The sequence below is a fragment of the Cavia porcellus genome, unplaced genomic scaffold, assembly GCF_034190915.1.
Source record: "Cavia porcellus strain 051 isolate PalLab524CR breed Dunkin Hartley unplaced genomic scaffold, mCavPor4.1 scaffold_1, whole genome shotgun sequence".
Taxonomy (NCBI): domain Eukaryota; kingdom Metazoa; phylum Chordata; class Mammalia; order Rodentia; family Caviidae; genus Cavia; species Cavia porcellus.
In genome coordinates, this window is record NW_026947484.1 from 165,190,426 (window position 1) to 165,217,187 (window position 26,762).

Sequence of the window (26,762 nt, forward strand, 5' to 3'; positions counted from 1 at the left end):
GAGACTCCTCCTCACCCAGAAAGAACAGACGGTATCAAGAAATCAACCAAGAACAAATACTGGCCGGGCTGTAGGAGAGAGGAGCCCTTCTCCACTGCTGGTAGAAGTGCAGACTGGTGTAGCCACTGTGGGAATTGTTGTGGAAAGTCCTCAGAAAGCTAGGAGTGGAGGTCCCAATCGACCGGCTATTCCCCTTCTGGGTATCTTCCCAGAATTAAAAGCGTCATACCACAGGGATATGTGTGCACCTATGCTCATAGCAGCACAAGTTTATAATAGCCAGATCTTGGAAACAACCTAAACGCCCACTGACTGAGGAATGGATAAAAAGGATGTGGCATTTCTATACAATAGAATACTTTCAGCCAGAAAGTATGATAAACTGGACATTTTTATAGGTAAATGGAAGCAACTTATCAGCAAAATAAATGTGTCACACACACATAATCATTGCATTGTTTCATTAGTATGATGATGAAAAAACATGCACTTTGTCCCAGAGAGAATGACTTGAACCAATGACTCAGCCACATCTGCCTTCATTTTAACCCACTGTGAGCTATTTTGAGTTGACTTTGGGATGTTTTAAAAAACACCCAAAGTGTGTGTGTGGTACCAGGGATCGAACTTACGACCTCGCTCTTGCCAGGCAGGCGCTCATGTTGATGAGCTAAATCCCCGGCCCCAGAAATTTTTGATGTGCTATAAAGTTTGGGTTTTTTGCATGTGGATGTCCAGTTGTTACAGTATATTTACTGAGGTACAATCCTTTCTCCACTTAATTGCTTTTGCATCTTTGCCAGAAATGGAATGTCTGTTATGTGGGTGTCTATTTTGGGACTTTATACTGGTATCTTGGTGGTTTATCAGTCTTGATATCAATGCCGTTTTACCATGATTGGTGTAACTTTGTGGTAAGTTGTGGGATTGGGGAGGGATGCAGCTCTAATTTTGTCCTTTATCAAAGCTGGTTAGACTATTCTGAGTCTTTCATTTTTACAGAAATGTAAGAATCAAAATGATAATCTATATGGAAAATGATGTTGACAGTTTGACAAGGGATTGTGTTTTCTGATCTGTATTATTTTCTTCTATTTGTTTCTGGTTTCATTCTATCTTTTAATATATATGTCAGGAGAAAAGGCCAGGGGAATTTAGGTCAGTGGCTCAAGCACCTGCCTGGCAGGTGCAAGGTTGTGAGTTCGATCCTAGGTACCAAAACAAAACCACCACCAGGGGCTGAGGATTTAGCTCGGGGGCATAAAAGCCTGCATTGCAAGTGTGTGGTCGTGAGTTCGATCCCTGTACTGATAAAAATGAAAAAGACAAAAAAAAAAAAAAAAAAAAAAAAAAACCCAAAAAACAAAAAAACAAAAACAACAACACCAACAAAAACTGCGCTAAATAAAATCTGGAGAAACACATGGGAAAATCAAGAACCTGCCTAAAGGAAAGTGACAGTGGGAGTCTGAAGAGATGTGCTAGGATCTACAGATCCCCGGGCCAGGCTGACAAGGGATATGGGAAGGCAATCGAGGAGGGACACAATGTAGACAGCTGTCCCCAGAGCGATCTGTGATGCATCTGCGTAAACTGAGATCACAGACAGCTCAGGACCCCACCCTAGACTCTTCAGAAATCGTGTTTCAGGAGGAGAGCTCCCTCAATGACTTTGACAGCATGGCCAGAAGCAGGGTGGTGCTGAGCTTTGGAGTGCAGCATAGACCCTGCGTTGCAGCAGCAAGAACCTAATTTGCGTGTGCACTGCTGAAAACAGGCAGAAAGGCTTTAATGTGGGTCTGCCCTTCAAGCTCACAGTTGGTTCCCGTAAGCAAAAACACGCCAGCTAGGAGCCTATTATCTAAGTAGTCTATGTCTTACTAGCATAAAAGCAGTTCTAGTTTTAACAGATTATTTTTTAAAAGTAAAGCATAAGCATATGCATGAAATTGTATGGCCAACCTAGTAATATTTCACAAACGTGTGAGCCGGGGTCCCCAGTCGAGCTGCCAAATGCTGCACCCCCTCCTGGGAATTTAAATGTGCAGTCTGAGATGAATGGGGCTGGTCACAATTAGCTGGAATCTTGAAGGTGCTGCTTTACAATTCAGAAAAGCTGTCTTTTGCTTATTGTGGTGATTCCTTCCATCTACACAATGCTGAATGCTCAGTTTTCAAATTAATCAGAATAATCTTGTTCCAATGTAAATAGCCTTCCTTTTTTATTATGGTGAAGTCACAAACAGCAACAATGATAATAAATGTCCAGATCTACTTTGTAATTATAACCTGGGAGGGAAAGGAAAGGGCCCTGCAGGAAGACGATGGGAAGGGTTCTGCTTGGAGCTGCCTGGTGCATTCCTGACACTGAGGAACGGCTCTACTTTTCAGAAACATCCAGGGACGATTCAAGCCACAGTGAACACAAAGGGCAACAAGGAGGTTTGCCCTGACACACATCACCTCTACGTGCAGATGTGCCCTTGGCTGCCTGCTCTGGCGAGGACCTCGGAGTACACTGACTGTACCCTGAAAGATCCCTGCCTGTGCCAGCAACTGGGACCTTACCTGGGAAGCCCCCGTGCACCATCCTGGAGCAGAGTTCTCCTCAGGGTGTCTGCATTGCTGACAGCTGCCTGGCGCTGGATGCAGCTCAAATCCTCTCTACCTCTGCCTCTGTCTTCTGACGACCTTGTGCCTTTCCCGTCAGATTTTATTCTCATGCAGGCTACCTGCTGCTGTCAGGAGAGGCGGTCAGCCGAGCTCATGGCAGGCAGCCTCCCAGTTCCAGCTGGCGGCAGGCAGGCGGGAAGCTGCCTGGGAAAGTCTGCGGCAGGGAGGCGAATCCTGTTCCCCGTGGGTCACCCTCAGACTCTAGCACTGCTGCGGAGCTGTGCACTGTTACTGCTCATGTCAGGGTGACAGCTCCCTTCCGCAGCAGGAAGCAAGGCGAGCATGGCTATTTGTTCTGGGGCTGCTACAATTAATGCCATTCTAACGACCCAGCTTCCTGCCAGGAACAGTGCATCACACGAGCGGCATCTTCAGTCAGATGGAAAAAGACTCGAGACCCCTCCACCCGCCCCTGGGGTCTGTGACCACGCGAGGAGCCACTTCACCCTGGTCACCTCCTTGGTCCTTTCTGATGTTTTAAACACACAGCAAAAGCTCCTTCTGCAGTTCAGCCTTCAAGTTAGCTTGTGGAGTTAAGTCATGAAAAAGTGAGGACCCCAGAGAGATGGCTATAAAAATAAAATTGCAGTTTTGTGACCTTTGCCCGGAACTCTACCTTGACCTCCCTGGATACCCCAGCCTGGCCTAAGCCACCTGCCATCACTTGGCTCTTCTATCAGTGAAGCTCTCAACCCTGCCCCAGACAGGTAGACTAGAAAACCTCTATGCGCCCCGACACACTGGGCCACACGGGGAGCTCTCAACAGCTCTGGGGCCACTCATTGCTGAGCAGAGTGACTTTCTGTTTACAGTAGCAGTACTCGCACCCCAGCAGAGCAAGGGCCAGAATTAACACAGCGTTAAAAAGAGCCAAGGTCACCATTCTCCAATTAGAGAACCAGAAATAAGAATGACTCCTAGGGGCTGGGGATTTAGCTCAGTGGCATAAGTGCCTGCCTTGCAAGCAGGCAGTCATGAGTTTGATCCCTGGTAAAAACAAAAACAAAACAAAAAAAAAAGAACAACTCCTATTTACTTAGTTATAAATGTGAAGGGTCTGTAAAAGGCTGATTAATTACGTAGGAAAGGAGAAAAAGGAATTTAGACTTAACTTAAGAAAACACTACATCTTGGCCTTTACTCTTTTACTTTTCCCTTCTATTCTACCCCAAAACCAAAAGTTACTAAAAACAAACAACTCCAAGAGAGCAAATAAACGAAAGCATGGTTTAACCGAATGTGTAAACAGTGTTAGGAGTCACTGGTGCCACTGGATGACCTGCAGTGAACGCCCTTAGCATCCAGAGCGCAGGCAGTAATCACGGCAGATCACAGTGACATCTGTCGGCAAGGCAGAGATCGACCACAGAGTCCGTGATGATGCCACAGAAAGCAGACAGACTTTTCAGCCAAAAACGCTCCAGTTGCTCAGTGGATCTCGTCCATGCCTCACTTCTTGCCAGCACCTCGTGGCCCAGCCCTGGATGAGAGCCCAGGGCCTACATGGTGTGGTCCCAGCTTCTGGGTCTTCACGTGTGAGTGAGACAAACCCAGGGAGCATCACTAGCAAGCCAGATGCAGTGTCACGTTAATCTCCCTTTAGCAGGAATTGACCACTTGACTGCCCTCGTGCTCTCAGGGGGACCTGTGACTTAACTGTCCCTACAAATGGGACTCTTGAATCTCTAATACTTAATTTTGAAGTACTCTGAATAGCTTTAAGTATAGCTGTGCATTACAAATACAAAATTCAACCATTTCTGGTAAACTTTATACATTTTGCAGCGGTCTTAACAATTCAGCTATAGATCAGTCTCCCAACCCCAAGCTCCCTTGAGCCTGATGCCAACTCTGGCAACAGTGGCCTCCCCTCTCCAGTAGCTGGTTCGGGACGTTTCATATGCGTGGTATTCGGCGCTGGCTGCCCACCTACCCAGCGAGCACATTGGGACTCTGTTCCTCCATGGCAGCTCCCCCTGAACGACACACACTCTGCTTCTGCACACTCCCTTGATGCTGGGCAGTGGGCAGGGTCCAGTCCACTGTGAAGAGCAGTGCTGGCATTGATGCTCACAGTGGAGCGTCAGTGCGCACACACTTTCCGCCTCTGTTCTGAGCCGCTGGGCTGCACAGCTGAGAGCCATTTCCCAAGAGGCCATGCTGTCACCCGATTCTCCCAGCAGGGTCGGAGAGCTTGGCTGCGGCTCGGAAGTCACCAGTGCGTTGTGGTGTTCTAGTTCCGATCCCCAATACCGAATGACAAAAGTACCTCTACTGTGCTTACTCACTATTCGTGTCCTCAGAGAAATACTGTTCCCAGCTTTGTCCGTTTTAAAAGATTGGATTAGCTGTTCTCTTATTATTGAATTGCAAGATGAAATGTTCTTTCCTTCCAAACGAGCACACGTTCAGAAAGCGCAGTGCAGTCAGCGAAGCTGAACGCATCAGACTTTCTGGAACCTTCTTCTCAGAGGACAGGTGTGTATTCTCAGCTCTATGGGCTTCAGAAGTTCCAGTTTGGCCTTGAGTTTGGCTAAAATATGGTTTTTGGTGTTGGCTTCCAGAAGATCCAAGGCCTGAAAAATGCCGGGCAGGGACCCAGTGACAGTGCGGAGGACACACTACCATGGAACCGTGTGCAAAGCACCGAGATCCAGGATGGCCACCGTGGACTCACAGCACTGGCCTGGGGAGTGTGTCATCGTGGTGTGGGTGGAAAGTGTCCTATGACACGTGTGGTCGCTGTGCTATCACCATGGCAGCGGGACACTAGAGTAATTAAGGGCGAGGATGGCAGCGAGCTATTAAAATTATTAAAATTGAAAAACTACACAGGAAGATGTATCGACGGTGGAGAGAATAAACTTTACAAAGCACATGTGCACTCCGTGTGAGCCAGAACTGTCATAAAACTTCAGTCCCGCGTGGCAGAGTGACGGACGAGCTTGTGTTTCAGGCTCCGCAGCTCAGTCTGGCAAGCTCCCTGCCACGCCACTGGGTAACCTTGAAAGGCTGCGTTCTCATTTCTTAGTCTCCGTCAGACTGTTACAGTTTTCAGGTTCTCACTTTCCCTCCATCAAGAAAAATAGAGTAACAGTGAAATATCAATCTGGGGCCAGGAGTTAGCTCAGAGGCTAAGGGCATGCCTGGCAGGTGCCAGGGCAGGAGTTTGATCCCAGGTACCAAAAAAAAAAAAAAAAAAAAAGAAAGAAAGAAAGAAAGAAGGAAAGAAAAAAAATGTCAGCCCTGCAGCAGCGGTCAGAAGAGAGCGCTACATGTGTCTGCGACCTCTACCCTGAGTCTGAAAACCTCCAGTGTAGGACAGACTCCAGAGCTGGGGACGATGCTTCCCCACCATTTTTCCTTTGCAAAACTGTCTAGCAGTTCGTTTCCAAGTCCTTTTTCAATCAAAGTATTATTATTATTATTAGTCTTTTTGAGACAAGGTCACACTATGCAGTTCAGGCCGGCTTTAAGCTCACTTTGTAGCCCAGGCTGGTCAGAACTTGCAACGATCCTCCTGCCTCAGCCTCCTCAGTGCTGGGATTACAGGTGTGCATATTATTTGTTTAAAAGTGTATTCCATTTAGGACAGGCTTCAAATTACATAAAACTTATACATAATTTAGGAATACTGAAATCTAGAATATTCTTAGTCTTATGATTAAGAAAAGTGTCTTTAGGGGAGGCTCACAGTTTCCTTTAAAGAAGAAACTGCAGAGGTTGCTAACCTGTGGTCCATGAATTCTTAAATGGGCTTCCAGACTTTCACCTAACGGGCACAGTGATACCCAAAGCAGGGTGTGTGTGCGTGTGTGTGTGGAAGGAGCACGGGAGGGCTGTGTCTCTGCACACCTTCTCCCGAGGTCCATGCTGGGTTTCAGCTTTTGCCAGGGCCTCCTGAGATCTCAGAAGGTCTGGGTCTTGCAAGCCCAGGGGTAGACCTGGGCGGGGGCTCCGTCCTCAGCCTGAGGCCTACATTTCTAACTATAGCCTTTCCAGGTTTTTGCTGTTCCTTCTCCAGTTTTTGCTGTTATTGCTATCAGGTAATTTATAACACTTTAAACCAGAATGGAGAGTCAGCTTTTCAAGTATATAATCCCTACGTAGCCTTTCTTACCATTGCCAAAAGACGTTTAGATGACGTTTAGGTTCTGAACCATGGAGCGTGGGCTCCACTCCCCTGGCCTCTGCCGTCCCTTTCTCGCTCTGTCTGAGGGGAGGGGACAGCTCTGAGTACCTGCAGACCCTTGGGGAGGGTGGTGCTGGCACCCTAACCTAGCCTTAACCCTAACCCTGTATCATTGTCCAAACCTGAGTCTGGGGAAGAGGTGTGTGATGGAGTCCCCACTCCCCACCCCTCCCCACAGGAGCGAGTGAGGGTTATCTAGAAAGACCACTTCTTAAGTTAAATACACACTTAGATTTTATACATGTGTGTAACATTTCACGTAGACACGGGTGTGGAGTAGCTGCTGAGAAGCAGGGTTGGGGAGGGTGACAAAATGTGCTCTGTGTTCTAAGCCCAGTGACAGACTCAGAATGCAGCAGAATATGCCCCCCCTTCCACATTTCGGTTTCTTAGTTGCCCCGGTGATAGTTCCTGCTCCAGTTCCAGGGGCTCCGTCTCTTTAGAATGGCTGGAAGCTGTGGTGCACGCTGTAAGAACTGATCCCCAGTGGACAAACCATTCTGCTTCTGTACTTCCTGCTTGCTTATCCTGCTAAGCCCCAGACCACCAGAGACTGGGCCCTGATATTCTGGGAAGGATCCTGACAGTGCTCGTTGGTGTGAAGAAATCTGCCTCAGACCCTGGGTCTCGGTGTTTGTGCTGCCCTTGCAGAGCTGCTGGAGTATGCCCTGTCACCGGGTGAGCTGCCTATCTGCCAAGGAAGCTGCACCCCAGTAAAGCCGCTTTTTAAGAAAGGAATCCCCTCTGAACCCACGGAGGCTCCGAGGACCGATTTGGTGATAAACTCGCTTGGGAGGCCTGAGCCAGCATCTTGTCCCTACAAACGAATGAAAGCAAATGAGAAGAACTGAAGTAAAACGTGGAGAGGCCTTGAGTCAGGAATCTGCACGGCTGGAGACTGGGCTAACTTTACAGGGCAGCTTGGCTGGACTCCTAGAGATGGCCGCTCCTCTCTGGGGGACAGAAGGGCTTGCGCAGGGGAAGAGCAGTGCTGGGCCTGAGGTGCAGGCCACGCACAAGCTGACCTCAGGGCAGCCTACCAGCAAGTGCACAGGCACAGGCCCTCTGCCATCCCAGATATGAACCTCCGTCAGGCACCGGCCATGAGCGAGGAGCCGCTCACCTCAGGGAATCGCAGGGCTCACGAGGAAGCTGAGCATTAACCCCACCCTTATGCTACACGGCATGCTTTGCCAAGTGGCAGAAATGTGGAGAAACCCATGTGGGAGGGAGAATCAGGCAGGACTTCCAAACAAAGGGAGGGAGCTGATGGGAGCAGGAAGTTTGCTATCAGCTCAAAGAGTCCTGCATACCCAAGGAAGACACAATGACTAATCCAGAGGCGTGCGCACAGCGGTAAATTGTGAGCAGCATCGTGTCATTACTAAAATCCCTCAGTAAAGATGTAAGGGGCTGGACACAGCGGCACATGCCTGGAATCCCAGTTGCTGGGGCGGCTCAGCCAGAGCGCCACAAGTTTGAGGACTGCCTGGGCAACTTGGCAAAACTCTGTCTCCAAATGAAACAAAGGGTTGGGCTGTCGAGCACTCGCCTGGCACACCTGAGCCCTGGGTTCAATTGCTGGTCCTCAGGTGGGGAGTGGGGGACTATAAATTTGAGAAAAAAATGAGAAGGAAAACTCATCAGTATTTGCTGATCTACTACAAAGAGGAGAAATAATAACAGAAGAGCACGTTACTCCAGGGGGCAGATGCAGCCTAGTAATGGCGACAGGCGACAGTGAGAACAGAAAGCAAAAGTCAGCAGCCTTCGGGGATGGATGCTTCATCTTGGTGGACGGCTTCAAGGTGCTTCAGACCAGCAGTGTCTCCCCAGGGGCCCAGGGACACCCGGGAAGGAGACCAGAGGAAGGCAAGGCTGGAAGTGCATGCTCTGAAGCCCTGGTACAAACACCCAGGCTTTTGTCAATCCTGGGCCCCAACGGGGCAATGCAGCTGTGCTGTGGCAGGGATGCCTCTGTCCTCAGAGTGCCAGAGCTTCCAGACCATCACTCTCCATCAGATCCGAGGTGGCTGATGCTGTGGTTCTGCCAAGCGAGCATCCAGCTGCTCCTTATTCCTCTGACTCCTTAACGCTTTACTAAAATCCAGGCAAACTGGGTTCACTAATGATGACAAGACTTAGGCAGTCAGGCACAGTGTGCCCTGAGATGCGTTCGGCAATGCAAAAGGAGGCTCTATCATGCACCATGTGCTGTGTGACGTTTAGTCTCTTCTGCTAGTTCCTCCATGATGTACCCTCTTTTCATCCTCTTCCTAATCAGTTCCTTGGTATGCGGTTCAATGAGTATTCTTGTCTCCAGCTTCTTGGTCCTTTCAGCGGCACATTAGTGGACTGCTGGGTTAGGCAGCAGAGACATGTCCTTCCTGAGACTCGGTCTCTTGGGCCCACTCTCATCTCCTTCGAGGGCTCTGGGCAGTAGGCTCCTGGGCTGGGGCTTGTTCCTCAGTGGACCCTCTGCCCCAGGACTTCGCCATCCAGACCAGTGGCTTCAGAGTGTGGTCCTGGAGTCAGAAGTAACCCCATCACTGAGGAGCTAACTGGACTGTAAAAGTGGGGACCTCCCCGTCTTCAAGAATGAAAAACCGTGATGGGGTCATTGACTCCCGCTCTGACGAGCTTTTCCAGGCTTCAGATGGCAGACCTTTGATCCAGACAGGCATTTCTTCTGCAAAGGAGGCAACTCAGTTGTTGCAACTCATGAAATAAATGCAACTGCAATTCACATTTTATTAATGAAATAATACAGAAAAAGCATACAATCCACCATACTGTAGGGGTGCTGCTCTGGGAGCCTTCTGTTTCAGTGCTGTATAAATGTTCCTGCCTCTGTGTGTGTGGCTGTGGTAGAAGAGCGGTTTCCACGTGGGCTCAAAACTCTCGGCCACATGACGACCACACCGCCCTGATCTTTTGCTCAGTTCCTACCTTTCCTTTCTTGGCCACTGCAATTCTGCCTCATCCAAGCACTTATTTTCATAATACTTTTTTTGCATTTTACTTACTTATTATTATTTTGCAGCACTGTGTATTTAACCTAGAGTCTTCACACTGAGCTTCACACCCAGCCCTTTTTATTTTAAAATTTGAAACAGGGTCTCCCTAAGTTGCCCAGGAAGGACTTGGACATGCAGCTCTCCTGCCTCAGCTCCCTTTAGTGTTGTTTATTTTGTCTTATCTCATTGCACTCGTCACCATTTAAACTGTCTTCTTTTTATAGTTTCTCTTGCCTACCAGACTACCAGTCTGTATTCCCTGCCACCCTCAAGACCGAGTCTCCTACTTGTAACACCTGCTCGTGGGAGCACAGCCTTTCATGGCTCCCAGCATGCACATTTCACACCTGCAGCCTGAGGGGGCTCTTCCCAGGGGAGTGCCAGCCGTCCACTGCGGGGCTGTGAGGCCAGGAGTTGTGTAATTGCATTTATCCACCATAAAGAATGATTCATCTTCAGATGGCTGGGATCTGATAGAACCATGTCCTGACTGCTTTTGGGTTTGGTGATGAGCAGAGCATTAACTCAGGAAGGGTTAAGGGACAGGGAAGAACCCATGAGGTCCCTTCCAGAGGATACAGGGGAGCAGGCTCTGGCCAGCCTTCAACTAGACCAGAAAATTGAACTTCTGAGTGCTTCAGGCTCCCCTGCAGATGGTGACACTGACCGCTCGGGGACAGGAAGGGAACCCAAGGGGAGGTGTCTTCACAGCCGAACAGACTTGGGGGAGCCAGACCTGCAGAAGCTGCCAGGAGGCCTCTGGCTTGCAGTGTAGATGGTGCCGTCCCGACCCTGCTCTCGGTGGACATGGCACCTGTCCTGCCCTGGTCCTGACCCTGCTGCCACAGAGGTGACTCCATGCCCACTAGCTGATGTACCCTCAACCTCACGACTTCAAAGTGGCTTCCCTGTGACAGCCCATGTGTCTCCGTGCCCACTTGTGCTACAGGGAACAGTGGTGTGGACGCTGGTGGGACTGGCACTGCAGCCCTGACCGCTGGCTGTGAGTCCCAGTAGGCTGTTTGTTAGCTGTGTGACTGTGTCACATCCCTTAATTCCTCCAAGCCCGATTTCCTTCTCTGCGCACTCAGAGCCTCCCAGAGGTGACTGCAGTGCCCTCACGCACTCACTAGCCTCAGAGCAGGGCTGGCCCTGGTCACAGCTCTTACCCTTACACTGACCTCTCAAACTTCTTTGGCAGCACTCGTCACAGGCAGGTAACTGGGGGGACACCTGTATGGGCTCATTGAGGAGCAAGTGGGTGCCGGACAGAGTAAACAATGCATGCGGAACACGGGCCACACCCAGAGCCCTTCTGGGAAGCTAAACCAGGCTTCCAATGGGTGCGTTGGCCTCCCAGCACCTGGAGACTGAGGCACCCATGGCCACCCACATTCCAAATGGTGAGCTTGTCTCACAGTGCTCGAGGACTACCGCCAGCATGCCAGTCACATGAAGCAAAGGGCACTATGACATGCCCCCAACCCACAGGGGCTGAGGACTTCCACCCAGCAGCCACGTCAGCCACTCTTGGGCCTGTGCTCCTCCCTGTCAGGCGGAAATCCCAGCTGGCTCAGGGCGCTATGTCTGATTTAGTTTGTGACAGGCCCACTAATACAGTTTCTAAATGCTGATAACAGTCAACCAAGATTGGTTCAAAGAAATAAAGACAAGCAATCATGCAAAACAAAAGGGGCCTGTAAAACTGCCCAAGATAAACCAAGTTTTTAAAGCCAACTTGAGCACTATAGTTAGGTATATCTACACATTTTATTTCCATAAGATATATTTTAAATATAAAGTCGCCTTAATAATAATTATCAGCAATAACAAGAGCATGAACATCTGTGAAGACACAGTGGGTAGCCAGCGGAAGGCTCGCCGTGGACTTCGTCCTTGCCACACCCTGGGGAGCGGGGCTACAAAGAGGACCCACAAGACTTAAGGTCGCATGCAAAAATGAACTTCCAGCTTCAGCCCTTTTCTGTGTTGCAGACAGAAAATTTGCCTCTAAGGGAGCACACACACATCCCCCTGTGACAAGACCCAGTCAGGAAATGTGACTCAGTGGTTTTCAGTGTATTCCTGGACGGAGTCCCTCATGTAACTCTGGAACACTCACATCACCCTCAGAGCAACCGCACAGCAACAGCAGTCAGACCCAACCCTGCACGCTGTCCATGCACAAAGAAATGCCAACCCCTGAGACAAAGTCTCCAATGAGGTATCTGTAGGGATGCATTTTGTTTCGGCTAATGCAACAGAAAACCATGAATTCTGAAGGGCAGATGAGACTCAGTGGGTGTCCTGCAATGTCATCGTGGCTCGGGGAAGTGACATGACCATGCTGTCACCCACAACTCGCTTGACTGTCCTGGGTTAGATCCAGTCCCCGAGACAGCCAGGAGTCCAGACTCACCCTGTCATTACAGAGGAGCTCAGAGCAGACCATGGAGCTTCAGAGACCGAGCTCCTTCCTGTCCTATGCCTGGGTGCACAGAGGGACCGGCCCGCATCCGACTGCAGAGAGCCGTGGGCAGGGCTGAACCATGACGACGTGCTGCACTCACCATCCTGGTCCTGCCGGGCAGGCTCCTTTTCCTCCTCTTCTTCCTCGGCCTCCACAGCAGGGTCTTGGTACGGGGGAGGTAGCTTCATTGGCGGTGGGGCTGCTCCTCGCCTCTGAGGATGCAGAATTAGAGAGAAGCGTGAGCTTTCCCCCTCTCCACAGGCATGAGAAGACCACCCGGAGAGCCTCGGGGTCGCCAACAGCCTCCTTCTTGAAGATCATAGAACAAAGGGCACCCGTGCCCTTAGGCTCCCCACATTTTTAAAAGGGCTCCGATAAACACAGAAGCAGACAACTCCAACTCAAAGCGCAGCCTCAAAGGCTGCTGGCCTCCCGACCTCCTTGCACTCGTTCCTCCCCCAGGGAGAAAGGGCTGCCAGGTCCCCGCATGTTCTTTAGGTTGTGAAGCACAGCCTTCTTTGATATTAATGAAATTATTTCTATGAAAGACATTTCTTTGGAAAAAACTAAAAGTAAAAACTGTCTGATACATTAGTTCTGCAATTATTTAAATTCTTCATTTAAAGTTACAGATTGTAAAGTATTTGAAATATCAAGATTTTTCTAACTGGAAAGGCATAATGTATAGATGGGCAACCCATACTTTAATGTTTTAAAAAGAAACTGTAATTATTTCTGCATAAATAAGTTTTTCATTTACATGTCAAACAACAATACTTGATCTAGAGAACTAAAGTGGAATAAAGCTCTAAGATCTATTACCTTCTCAGAATAAAGATGTTTTCCTACGCGTGCAGAAGAAAAAAACATGCCTCACCTCCCTGAGAGTCACAACTCTGCAGAGAACACACGACCCACTGAGCCTCACAATGTCTCAGCATTAGGGTGAGGTTTGTTTTGCTGCTGCTTCAAGTGCATTCAATTATGCTCCAAAGGAAAAAACCCACTGACAGGCATTGACTAGGGAGTAGGCGGCGGCCACGCAAAGGAGGCAGACACAGGGGCTCCTCCAGGCGGAAGAGAGACAGCACCTGGGATTCCGCAAGGAGCACGCGTGTGCGCTCAAGGCAGTGTCTAGTTCGAGCAGTAATCTGTGTAGCTGTAGAAAATGCCAGTATCATGGGATGCACAGGCGATGGAGGGAGGGTGCCCACAGGAAGCGCTGCTAAGCAGCGACACAAAAACGCCTTCACTGTGTTTCAAGGCTTTTACATTGAGAAACAAATGTAAAGCAAATGAAGAGAAAAAGTGAACCATTTATTTCCCGGAACCCTGTTTTCTCAGAAGCAGTTTTATTTGACATTGAGGACAGTATTGGGAACACAGAGAGCTAAGCTCTTGCACGCACAGCACCTACAGGTGGGTGGACCGAGGGGATTGGGCTCCTGGCCACATGTGGTTTCCTGAGTGCCCTGCATGCCGCCCCATTACCCCCGGGATCCCAGGGACAGCGAGGCCACACTGCCAGGCAGGGGAGGCTACCCACAGGGCAGACACTGTGCGCTGGTGCCTCCTGCAGGGTGGGCTGAGTGACTGCACAACCGTTTGACCCTGGGCGGCCCCGGCTCCCTGACAGGTAAACACCGTGTCCCAGCACCTGGCTGACCTCACTGGGGACACACAGCAGTCCAGTCCTGCATGGGAGCTGCAGAGGTCCCAGCCCTCCTGCCCCACGTGCCGTCTGTAGCGCAGTACCTGCCACTGCCCAGCCAGGCTCTCTTCCCTGCAGTCAAGTCAGCACCCTGGACCAGGAAGCCTGCGGACCCTGGGCCTGCACATGGTGCGGTATTGTGGGAGTCACACCTGGCAGCTCGGGAGTGGGCCCCCCTTCCAGAACCAGCTCCATGTGGGCCTCAGCCACACAGTAAACTCCACTGGACAACAGGATTTTTTCTTTTTTTATTGTTCCTCTGCTTTTTATTTCCAATTCTGTTTTTGTTTCTGATACTGGGTCAAGGGTGGCTCTGGGCGTGAGAAGGCTGTGACCCGGGTCTGGCAGTAGTCACAGCAGCAGTAAGTGGGGATGGTTTTCTGCTTTGACCACGTGGAGGTACTGGCTGGGAGTGTGAGAGCTACTCTGTGCTGGTTCCAGAGGGCTCTGGTCTCCACTGCTTGAGAGACAACAAGGAATGTGCAGGTCAGGCACTCTCTTTGCTGGCTGGTACTTTTGTACTTGAACATGTGTTGGGTCCCTAGGAAAGAAAAGCTCTTGCTGGATATGGTGGCACATGCCTGTAATCCCAGATACTTGGGGGCTGAGGCAGGAGGATCTCAAATTCAAAGTCAGCCTGGACAAATTAGCAAGACTGTCTTAAAATTCAAAAAGGGGCCTGGGGACAACAGCTCAGTGACACAGCACTGGTCAAAATGTGCAAGGCCCTGGGTTCAGCCCCCAGTATCAGAGAGGAGGGATGGAGAGATGGAGAGAGAATTAAAAACAGAACAATATGAAACCATAACTTCCGGGATAACTTCTGAAGAGTGAGGAGATGGGTCACCACGGAGCCTCCCTCCCGGATCAGGGCAGGAAAACACATGCCCTGGAGCTGCACACTAATTGCACTGTGCTCACTTCAGTTACTCTGCCCTCACCGCATGAAAGTACTCTGCTATTAGTAGAGTGTGCGGCTGGGCACCGCAGGCGTGGTTTAGAGACTCGGGAGCCAGCACAGAGCTGCCGGGACCTGCAGGCGCACACACACTGAGGGGTGAGCTGCTCCTCAGTGTAACTGGGACGCTGCTGGGCACACGTGGCCTTGGGCTGCTGGACCCCATGAGGTCCTTATGGCACACAGAGCCCCTGCCATGTGGAAGCACTCAGGACCATAGCAGCGGCTCCCTAGGACCGTGGAGGAAACTTCCTGCGCAAACCCCTCATTCCTGGGCCTCTCCTCTACTCACAGTGTCTGCACTGGCTTGCAGAAAGGGACACCTGCCCCTTCCCTTCCTCGACCAGCCCACCAGTCTCCTGTGAGGATTCGGGTCTTCAGATCAACACTGAATCCTTTCAATCCGAGCAGTAAGGGAGTCCGAAGTTTTGGAGAAACCCTTAAACCACACAAAATGACAGATATTTATAGGTCTCTATAACCTCTGACTGAGGTTAAAACAACCTCAGGCCCCAGATCTGCGGGGCACACAAGGTAGCCCACGCCTGAAGGGCACTGCCAGTCATCGGCCCTAAATTCCGAGGTGCTGTCTGTTTAGGGATCCTGTACTCACTCACATGAGTTAGTCACAAGTCTGTCAGGTGATGAGGTGGTGCCCAGCAGTAGGGAGGGGGACAGCAAGATAATGTGTCCCTGGCCTGAAGGAACAACACTGGTTCCTCTCTGGGGCCACATCACACGGGTCTCCTCCCTTGTCACCAAGTTAGCAGCCACTGGATTCTCTCTTGTTGGCCCTGCTACCCACCAATCCTGGGTCTGAGAGGACAGAGATTTCTGTTGGTCTCTACAGCTCCAGTGCATGCAACTGGGAGAGAACTGGCCCATAGAAACCTGCACTTGGGTACAGCCGGAAAGAGCTGAGGCCATTGGCACAACCCAGACGACGAAGGTTCTCCTGCTCCACGGGCCCCTCTCCTCCGCCCTTCCCCCAGGCGCTGGTTCTCAGGAGCCACTGGTCTGGTTCCTGTGAGGACGGACAGTGTTGTCCAGACTCTCGCACCATGTCACTAGGCAAGGGCTGCTCCTTCCCATCTGATGAGAGCTGAGGACGACTGAGTCCCAAGTGCCGCCTCTCCTGAGCCCGTCCCTAGGGATGAACCTGTCCACCTGGAAGGCTGGGGGGGTCTGCCAGGATTCCAGGAAGCTGTGCCTACCTAAGGCTTCGGCTGGCAGGGACCTCGGTCTCTGTTAGCTGTGCTTACTCGTGGCCACCAGGGAGAAGCCACAGAATCCTGGTGCTGAAGTTGTGAACAGCAGGATGGAGATCAAGCAGGTGCAGCAGACGGGCCTTCCCTCTGGTTAATAGCCCAGCACTGCGGATCCCTTCAGGAAGCTGCCCTGGAATCGCAGCCACTGTTGTGGCAGGCCAGCCTCTGTCTCTACTCAAGCCTCCCCCAGTGTCTGCCTCAGTGCTGGTTTTTAAATTTCTAAATCTTCAGTAGGCGAAGACAAGGCAGTTACCTTAGACAAACCAAAGTCCTGGCCACAGGAGACAGCAAGGATAGCTACCAGCCTGGGTCTGGCTTGATTTGGAAGACACAAGGAGGAAAGGCATCCCCGGGGATTCTGTTCAAGGCAGAGGCGCCCAGGGTGGAGACCTGGATTCACTGCATGTGTATAGTTCAAAAACCCCAGAGCCTAACCCCAGGCAGACATGGAGAGAAAGCTGGCATGTTTTCTGTGGTCTCAGAGGTAATACAGAACCCACAGAGGTTCGTGGGCTCAGAGGTTATGTGATGATCACATCCTGTGCCCACAGACTCAAAGTGTGGACTCCTGAAGAACACATAATTTCAAACTTTAAAAGCACCTCAGAGATTAATTTGAAAACATGTTAAACAAAACCTAAAAATGATTTGAAGAAAGTCTAATTTTACCATCAAAATGAGCAATTATTAAGTCATACTAAGAAAAATAAGACAGTACAGTATGTTGAATACTGTATCTGAATAACTGAATTAGACATAAACACATTTTTAAAAAAGCCTGTACCCAATAAGTAGAGTAGCTATTCTTTCTAGTCACAAATGAAACTTTTACAAAAACCAACTATGTACTAGGCAATAAAAAGTCAACCACATGTTGAAGAATTAACATTACACAAATTCTGATTATAATGGAAATAAGTTACAAATCAAAAGCCCTTTTAAAATATTCAAATGAGCATTTAAAGACACGGTTTCTAAATAAACCTAGAATAAAAGAGGACTCATGTTGGAAGTCTAAAAAGACTGGATAACAGATGTTCTATTTAAAATATTATTGCATTAGTCTGTTTTCTGACAGGGTCTTGCTATGCAGCCCAGGCTGGCCCTGAGCTCGCAGTGACCCTCCTGCCCCAGCTCCCTGCCCCCCACCCTCAGCGCTGGCATTCCAAGAGTGCCTCATCCCTCCTGGCTCAAACTTAAAATATGGAGATGCATTAAACACAGAAGAAAATCTATGGGTCTCAGGAAAGGTAAAAAATTAATTAATTTTACAAGAAAGTAAAGATTTCTTGGAGAGGGAGAATAAACCCAAAGAAAGAAATAAGACAATATAAAGAAGAGAAGGAAATTAACTAAGCAGGAAAATAATTCAAGGGAGAAGACCAACACAGTTCACAGGTTAATTCTTCAAAAAGAAGAATTAAATGAAAAACTACTTTTAAGATTAATCAAGAAACATTTAGGCAATGAACTACATTCAGAATTACAAGAACTACATGAACAGGAGACGATAAATGCAGAGAAGACAGAATGACTTCACCTCCACAAATGTTAACTTAGGTGCTGCCCGGAATGCCTAGAAACAAGTCCACAGCCAACAAAAAACAGAACATTTGAATAGTTCAGTAACTACTAAAGAATCAAGTCAGCATTTTACTTTTTCCCGTATGGAAGACAGACCTAGAGGCTAATTGGCTAAGCAATGAAGAAATTAGTTATAACAATTCCACACACACTGTCGGAAGACTAAAAAGACACACATCTACTGAACATTCTAATAGGTCAGCACAGCAAAACTTCAGACTAATTTCATGTACGATCATGGATACAAAAACCATAAAAGAAATACTATTAGCAAAAGGCAAAAATAGACTATGATCAAATTAAGTTTAACCCAAGAATTCAAGTTGTCTCACGTTCTGACATTTGTGAATGCGATTTACCATATTAAGGGATTCACTGAGAAAAAAACTTGTACACAAACACACATAATTACTCCACTGAATAAAATGTTTTATAAAATGCAACATCAAGCCGTTCATAGTAAGAATTCTTAGTAAAACGAAAGTGAAAGACAAAGACTCCGTAACCCGGACTGCCTACGAATCCCTGCAGCACACAGCGTATTCCATAGCAAGGCCCTGTAACTATCAAAAGGAAAGAGACGAGAAGGTTCTCTGCTACTTTCATTACTTTCATTAAATGCACAACTGAAAGTCTTAGCAGCTACCATGAGATAAAAAGAAATACTGAAAAGAGAGAAACAAAGCAACCTTGTCCCAATGTATCTATTACCTATACAGAAACATCTCAAAATGAAAATCTACAGATATAGTACTAGAATTAGAGGTCCACATTCTCCTTAAAAATACTTTATATATTTGTGGGTACAGAAACACACTAGAAGGCCATATAGGATATATTTAAAAGGTTTGTCTTTAGAGGGCAGGATTGTAGACATTTTATTTTTTCCTTTTAATGTCAGCGTTGTCCTGCTCTCAGCTTGTATCACTAGGTCAGTCTTGCTATGAAAGAATGAGAGAACAATGTTATAAAACACCAAATACACACAAGAAAATTAATTTTATGACTGCACGTTAGCAACAAACAGAAAATACATCATCAGAGAGAGCCAACTTCTTTTCAAAATAATATACAGATTCAACACAATTCCAACTGAAATTCCAAGACTTTTTTTTCTGGGGTGGAGGATTTTTTTCTGGGTGGGGGATTCTAAATTTAAACAGAAAAGATGGCCGCACACAGACATGGCTTTAGAAGAAGAAGGTGGAAATACACTGCTCTCCCAGAAAATGAGGTTCATTACAAGGTGCAACGGTTGGGTATGGAGCACATATGTAGACAGACACTCGGTCCAAACGGAAAAAAGAAAGAGACCTGCCGTAGCTGGTAAATTGAGGCAGGGCAGGGCTGCACTCCAAGTCAGTGGGTGAAGGAGACCCTACTACAGAGGGGCCAGATACTATTTATCTTTATGGGAAAAGGTGAGGTTTCACCCTTACCCGACACTAGTTCCTAAAATAACATTCAGGCCATAAATTCTATTGGCGCAGCAGAGGGATCCCAGGCAGATGGCTGACTGAGGGGAAAGCAGTCTTCCAGGAGTGGACACAGGGCCCTCCAGCCGGGAGAAGAGCCAGGCGGGTCTCAGCAGTGCCTGGAGGGACAGGTGCCCTGCCCAGCAGGATGCTGCCCACATGGCCCAGCGACGGCTGGCTTATCCCCATCTGTGCCTGTGTATCACAGGTTTCTGGCCTTGGCTCTGGTCAGAACCAGGGCCTAGGGAGGACACACAGATGTGTACACACATGCACACACACGCACATGCACACACAAGTCTACACAGATGCTCCTCAAGCCCGTCTCCAGGTGCTCCTCAGCCGTGCAAATGAAGACAATCCTTAGAAGCCAAGAGGGGCCCTCACCTTTTCCTCCTTTTCCTGGGTGTCTTGGTCCGGGGCATTGGCCACTTTGCTGCCCTTGTTATGCGGACTGGGAAGGACCTAGGAGGGAAAGAGACCCACTGTGAGTCCAGAGGCCGCAATCACTGCACTTCTCAGGCACGTGCATGTACACGCTTGTGTGCACTCACGTGCTGTACTTCTCGGGCACTTGTGTGTACATGCCTGTGTGCATACACATGCCGCACTTCTCAGGCACGTGTGTACATGGCTGTGTGCACTCACGTGCTGCACTTCTCAGGCACATGCATGTACATGCCTGTGTGCATTCACGTGCTCCAACTCAGGGCCATGCCCACGTCAGACAGTGCTCAACCACTGAGCCACACATCCACCCTTCTTCCTACACTTTTCTACTCAGCTTTGTGACTTTGTCTAATAACTAAAGTGGGGCGGCTCACAATCAGGGCAAGTGTTAGCATTTCAGAAATCTGACAAGACACATACCCATAAAATTCTGTAAAATTAACATCGCCGTGTGGCCCAGAAAACAGACCGAGAAGACTAAAGGGCTCATTTGGCAAAGCTTCCGTGGAGACCTCAGTAAGTTTCTAGAGTGGGAAAGAGCATTTGCCGGGCAGCTCCACCTCACGCTCTGGGCCCCGGGGAGAGGTCGAGGCGCAGCATGGTGTGTGTGCTCCGTGAACCTTGCCATCACCGATGCGCGGGGATGGGCGGGTCTCAAACCTGCTTCCGCTGCTGGTCGGGGCAGTTCGCCGAGAGCCTGGCCCAGTGCTCCCATCCCTCCATGTGCAAGAAAGGGGCCTGATACATAGCTATACTCAATGAATGTTTATAAATTCATGAAGTTAAATTTTATAACAGTAATGTTAATCCTTAAGGGTGCCAATAGTACACATTTCTTTGGGGCTCATTTTTGTCTAAGATAAGGAATCATCTAAGGGAAGTATGTTATTTTTAGTCATTTCTCATGGCTCTTCAAATGGCTAACACAGTGTCTTGGCATAAAACCTGGTGGCAGATGTGATGACTGAAAGCCAACCTCCTCTCCCTAAAGGACTGCCTGCCGAGGAAACAGTACCAAACAGAACAGGGCTCTGCTTCCTCTGCAGGCGGGCAGGCAGAGATGAATCGGCTCCACTTCCACTGTGTTAAGGAATTAACTCAGAACAAAGGGAAGTCTCAGAACAGGTCAGCGCAGCAAGAAAAGCTCCAGCCTCAGGGCCTCCACTCTGAACACGGTCAGATGTCCGGTGCTTAGGCCTCTGCTCCACACACACAGTCCGGGCCAGGTTGGGAGCCTGGCTGGCACTGGCGTCTGAAGAATCTGAAACTAAGCCACACTGGGCCTGCCTTCTCCCGTGGAAGGGCCAGCAAAGGCTGGGCTGAGATGGGGTGTCTGTGACCTCTACATGTCAGAACACCTGTGATGCTTCGGGAATAGCACACATGGCATCAGCAAACTTTAGAACATGAAATGCTCACCAAACACACTTTGTCTCTTAGAAAACTGGAAGACAGTATGTTTCTTGTGAAAGTAAACACACTTTTCTATGCGACAGATATGCAAAAACTGATATAGAAACATTGCATGTGCCCACGTTGGTGCTGTCATAAACAATGGTATATTAAGGAAGTTCAACCAGAACACGGGAAGGAAGAAAACAGCACAGACGTAAGACAAGTGAGCTGGGCTTTTGTTGGACTATGCAGTGAAACACTCGATGCGCTGTGAAATGTGGCTGTGTTCCTGGGTGAACAAGTTATATCCTACAGAGGTGCAGTGTAAATCAAGCGTTTTGCTCCTAAAGAAGCCTTCATTTGCCAAGCCAATCTAAGTGGGTACCTACATTTCTCTGGCTTCCTGATGGCTGGGAGTGTACAAGCGTTCAGAGGCAAGGTGCTGGTCTGAAAGCAGCCGCTGGCAAGCGCACACACAGCCCACTGGCAGTGTACGGCACGCGGCAGACTTTTACATGAGCGAGGCACCTTTAGAGGGCGAGTCTTTGAGGGGCGACCACTAGGAACTGACTGCATTTCAGGCTTTCAGGGAAGCCCAACATTTAACAGAACTGGCCAAACTGATGAAGGCAGCTGGCCGCAGTGGTCCAGGCACTGGAGCTGGGGCTGGGGGTTGCTTGAGCGTAGGAGTCCGAGGTTACCAGGCAATCGAGGAGAAAAAACACTGTCCAAAGCCCTGCTAGTGTTTCCTGTCCCTGGTGGTCTGTGTGACCTGAACAAATGACCATCATTTTGCTAAGATGCGAACTGGTGCAGAGTCGACCGCCTTAACAGGACAGGAGTCACTTTGTGCCTCCTAAGTTTAAAGACATAGCGACTGACACTATGGGCCGAGCAATCCAAGTGCAGGCTGGGTCCGTGGCAAGTGTGCAGTTTGGGTTACTCCTTCACTATGTAAATGCTCCCACTATTTCCCGACAGGGCATTCACAGCTGGCCCCAGAAGTGCGCAATCAGACCCATTCATCAGTGGTCCAAATTTCTTCTCAGGAAGTGTCATTTGGCAAAGAATAACCTGGGTGATTTTTCTACTGGATTCAGTTTCCAGAAGTAAGAGACATGGCCTTAACTATATTTTTAATGTAATTTGGGGTTAAAACCTGGACTCTAAATAAAGTGTCTCTGACTTTCAAAATGGATGAAAACGAGAGCCTTCATCTGGCCCGCCTCACAGCTGGGTGCAGAGGACAGGGTAAGGGGCTCGGCTCCAGGGCTGGAGCTGCCTGCCGCAGCTTCCAGGTGTCGGGATGTCCTGGTGAGGCCACTGCCGGCTGCTTTCCAGCGCCCGTCTGCCTGGAGGACAGCACTGTCTGCAAGCTCTAACACACAAACAGCTGGGAGCCGCTGCCTCGCCACACTGAGCAGCAAATCGTCCTGTTAAACACACAGTGCTTCCCTTTGCTCACGGTGCCTGTGTTCTAAGCAGCTGTCTTCCATCAAAAAGAGAAATCCTGCTTCCGTGAAAGGGTCACCACATTCACGCTGGAATTCGAACCCCATAGCAAAGGAGGAACGAATCACAGGGCAGAATTCTGTGACCAGATACTGCTACTTGTAAATTCCAGTCTCTGCTAGAACATGGAACAGCACCATCAGCACGCCTGTATTTCTGTCCTAATAAATGTCTAGAATACTGGATGGAACCTCTAGAATGTTTTATGTTCAAAGCTTCTCATAAACAAGGTAACTGTACTGGGGATTTAGCTCAGCGGCATAAGCACCTGCCTTGCGAGCAGGCGGTCGTGAGTTCGATCCCCAGTACTGGTTTAAAAAAAAAAAAAAAAAAAAAAGTACTATAAACAAGGTAACTGTCTCCGAATAGAGAACTAAGTTGCCTCCAGCTTAGCCAATGGTAGCCAGGGGACCGAGATATTGAAAACAAGGCTCTTGACTTTACCATCTATGCCTTAAATCAACACAAACTGTACTGACTCTAATTTGACGAGGAGATCAAAACTGGGGGAAAAAGACAACTCAGTTAATAACCAAGTTCTCCTGAAGACAACTTCCGAGTGTCCTGATGTAAATGTGAAGGGTCCCGATGACCAGTGTCCTGAGGGACTGACCCACTGATTTTGCAACTGAATGGGCTGTCAGGGGTGGGCATCCCAAGAAGAAGGTGCTCACTGTGCCTCTGCAGGGTGAATCCTGTCCCGGCCCCTCTCTTTCTGCTTCCTGGGCCCCGTGAGGTGGGCAGTCGTACTCTCTTGGGCCCTCCTGCCATGACTTCCTGACTTTGGGCTGGCTGCCATGGCTGAACCCTCCAAAGCTGATGGCTACTCTCGAGTATGTCATGTAATCTAAAATGAAACTTTGTAGGCAAAAATTTGACCACCGTAACAGAGGATATTATTAAACCTTTTGAAAACAAAACACACAACTTACTCTTGGTATGGACGAGAGGCTCTGCACCACAAACACCACAGGGTTCCCTGCATTCTTGATGGCCTCCACAGCCTCTTGGTGGCTAGCGTTCTGCAGATCCACGCCGGACACCTGGAACATGGGAGGAAGTTTTAATGGGAGGCCCTGGAGGGCCTGGCGGCCAACTCAGAGGTCATGAGGATCGTCTGCTCTGTGAACAGTGCAGGGGCTGGCAAGGGAGCCCACCACACTGCTGCCCCGGGAGAGCCCAAAACAATGGTGCACCCTCAAGAAACCACAGCCGACAAACAGCATGAGCACAGCTGGGTTCCGTTTACATCCCACATGGTGCTCCACCCTTCTCTGTGATAAATATGAAACAACCTGCTGTGTGACAGAGCCCCACGTTGTCACCTCTGTGGAAAGGGCAAAGTTACAGAATAGCAACCTTATAGACATTTATAACCGAGGTAAAAACCCATCAGTGGCCTGTGCCTATGCTCACGGGGCTGTCACACAGCCTAGAAGTCCAGTTAGCCTTGACTGTCTGTGTCCAGCTGCTTCTCCCAAAGACACGCCAGGTCAGCCTGGCTGTGTCCAGCTGTAATGTTCGTGTTTTCCTACCCAGAAAAGTACATGTGGTTTTCCAACTCGCTCCAAAGACTCCATGTCTGGGATGCGTTTAACTCAACTCCCTGCTTGGGAGTCCGCTCACACCCTCCTCTCCCTCCCAGGGTATTCCTGTCTTACGGTTAACAACTGCTTTTTAAGTAAACTGCTTTAACTAGTCTGCTTGACAACGTGTGACTTAATCCACAGAACCAATTGTGGGACAGCCTCCGGCAGCCTTATCCTTCCTGCTTGCAAAATGGATTTAAGCCGAACTCCTAGCTGACTCGGGGCTGGTGATTTGGACTCAGACTCAGTCCCCTGACCCAGCGGAGTCATAAACAAGTCGCCTTCCAAATTCCTCAGTGGGGAGCGTTTTCCTGCACCCCTGCCATCAGCATGGCACAGGATTCTGAGCGGTGGGGCAGGGGGATCCCTGGGTCTTCCACTGTCTTTTAAATTGAGGGGAATATTTTATACACATTATCATAACTTAGAGGCTCACCACCTCTCATATTGGATTAAAAAACAGGTACCAATGAAACAGGCTCCCTGCTTCAAAGTGTTCTATGCTCTGTGCATCTGACCACCCAAGAAAGGCTCCTTACTCTAGAAACATGGAGAACCTAGGCTGTTAGCAAGTCCATCCATTTCTAAGGCCACTCGACGGGTGCCACGCAAGCCTAAGTCAAAGGCCACTAAACACCTCACTACCAGGCCTGCTGAACTAAGGCCACCCCACGTGGAGCCAGCGCCTTGCTTCAGGGAACAGACAGCAGGGACTGAAGGCTTTCCTGGCAGATCTCACAGGGATAAATGGGGACCACTCTAGCCAGCCAGAAGAGTGGATCTGTCACAGTACAATAATCTTAGGTTTTCCTCAATTTGGAATTATCACTGAAAAGCTCTGCTCTTCACACAAAGACCCACTGGTGAGAATTAAAGTCTAACTTCCTAGATTAAAAAATTCTTGGGGCTGGGGATTTATCTCAGCCACATAAGTGCCTGCTTTGCAAGCAGGCAGTTGTGAGTTCGATCCCTGGTACCGTTAAAAATGAAAAAGACAAAAAAAAAAAAAATTCTTCTTGTGGATCTAAAACATGGATGTCATTGCTTGAAGACACAGTTCATAAAATATAGACAGGGCCAATTACCAAGTTTTGCTTAAAGAAAAAAAACTTCAGTCTGATCTTCACAGGGAAAAAAGCAAACAAATGACATGCCAGCTTCACGTGGACTGCGGTTTAAAAGGCTCAACATTTCAGTCTGGGGACACCAGGCCCCCGTCCCTGTGCACAGTGCTGCCACTGGGCACCTGTGGGGACGCTGTTCATTAAACCAACAGGAACAGCGAAGGGCGGCACATGGGACCCGCTGACAGCACACACAGGACGCCTGGAGTCGCTGGGTTCGCAGACGAGGATGAGAGTCAGGGCCGTCTGTCCTGGGTGGCCGCTGGGGAAACACGAGGCGGATGCAGGTGACACAGCAGTGACACAGCAGCCATGCAGTGAAGGTGGGGAGGTGCTGAGGATGCTGGGAGGGCCCCTTCTGCTTGCCCGAGGCTGCCAGGCCCAGGACAAAGCATGGCTGCGCTGGTCACCATCTGAGGTCCCCTCACAACCATGTGGGGTCACCAGGATCCTGGTTCATCCTGGTGCAACGAGCAGCAGCTTCCCTCGGTGTTCAGGGCCCTGGAAGTGCTGCAGCAGCTGGGTCCTCACAGCCCGTGACGAGAGGCGCCTGGGTGCTTCCTGGGGGGCACGGTCCATAGACCACAGATAGGTGCTGCCACCTTGAGGGCTTTGTCCTCTGAAACGTGGGGGTCAGATTCCTCACTCCAAGGCAAAGGTCTTGGGGTGACAAAATCACGCACGGCTTCTCTGCCCAGAGTAGGACCTTACTTGCACCCTCTGGGACCCGCAGCAGGGCCTGACTCCTGGCCTTTGGTCCTCCTCAGCCTCCTCCTCCTCGCTTCCCATGCTCTGCCTCCAGTGCCAGCCTGCTCCCTTCCTCTCCATCGCTGTTCCAGGTGCCCTGCATCATGGCCTCCACCTCTAGCGAGGTCCCTGCCTTCCTGGCCATCAAACTAGAACCTCAACCCAGCACCCAGCTTGGGGTCCTCAGGCGTTCCCACAGGCCAGGCAGGTGACCTCCCAGACTTTGTAGCTCTTGGGGTACAGCTCTGTCACAGCCCTGCCCATACTCTGCTTCCTGTTGCTTTTCCCACGGGGGCGGTGGGAGCACTGAGCCCTCAAGGCCTGGCCCTCCCTCCTCCACGCATCCCTAGGGCCATGTCCTCTTGTCACACGTGTCCCTACATGGTTCTCCACAGACAGCACCCTGTGCCTCTGGCGCTGTCCTCATCCTGTGACTGCTGAAGGGCTGTGTCCGGACACTGCCTGTCACTTCAGCAGAGGCTTTGCTGCCACACGCAGGCTGTTTAAAGCCAGTTTCTAAGGAACTAGGGACCGTGCCCGGAGGCAGATGGCAAGGCTTGTGCTCTGCTCTCTGGGCAGAGCCTTTTTCTTCCTGGG

The 26,762-nt window shown here is 49.6% G+C and overlaps 1 protein-coding gene across 8 annotated transcripts in view; it reads right to left on the bottom strand.

Annotated features, from left to right (window-relative positions):
• Positions 1 to 26,762, bottom strand: part of Patj (PATJ crumbs cell polarity complex component) — a 198,154-nt gene that overhangs the window by 98,060 nt on the left and 73,332 nt on the right. For 7 of the 8 annotated variants that reach the window (XM_063259666.1, XM_063259667.1, XM_063259664.1 and 4 more), the window contains 3 exons: positions 23,638 to 23,748; positions 19,736 to 19,813; positions 12,453 to 12,564 (listed from right to left, as the gene is read on the bottom strand). In XM_063259666.1, the coding sequence (XP_063115736.1) occupies positions 12,453 to 12,564; positions 19,736 to 19,813; positions 23,638 to 23,748 (301 nt within the window). Of the gene's footprint in view, positions 1 to 12,452; positions 12,565 to 18,643; positions 18,815 to 19,735; positions 19,814 to 23,637; positions 23,749 to 26,762 lie in introns of those variants that run through there. The other variant, XM_063259675.1, reaches the window with a different exon arrangement.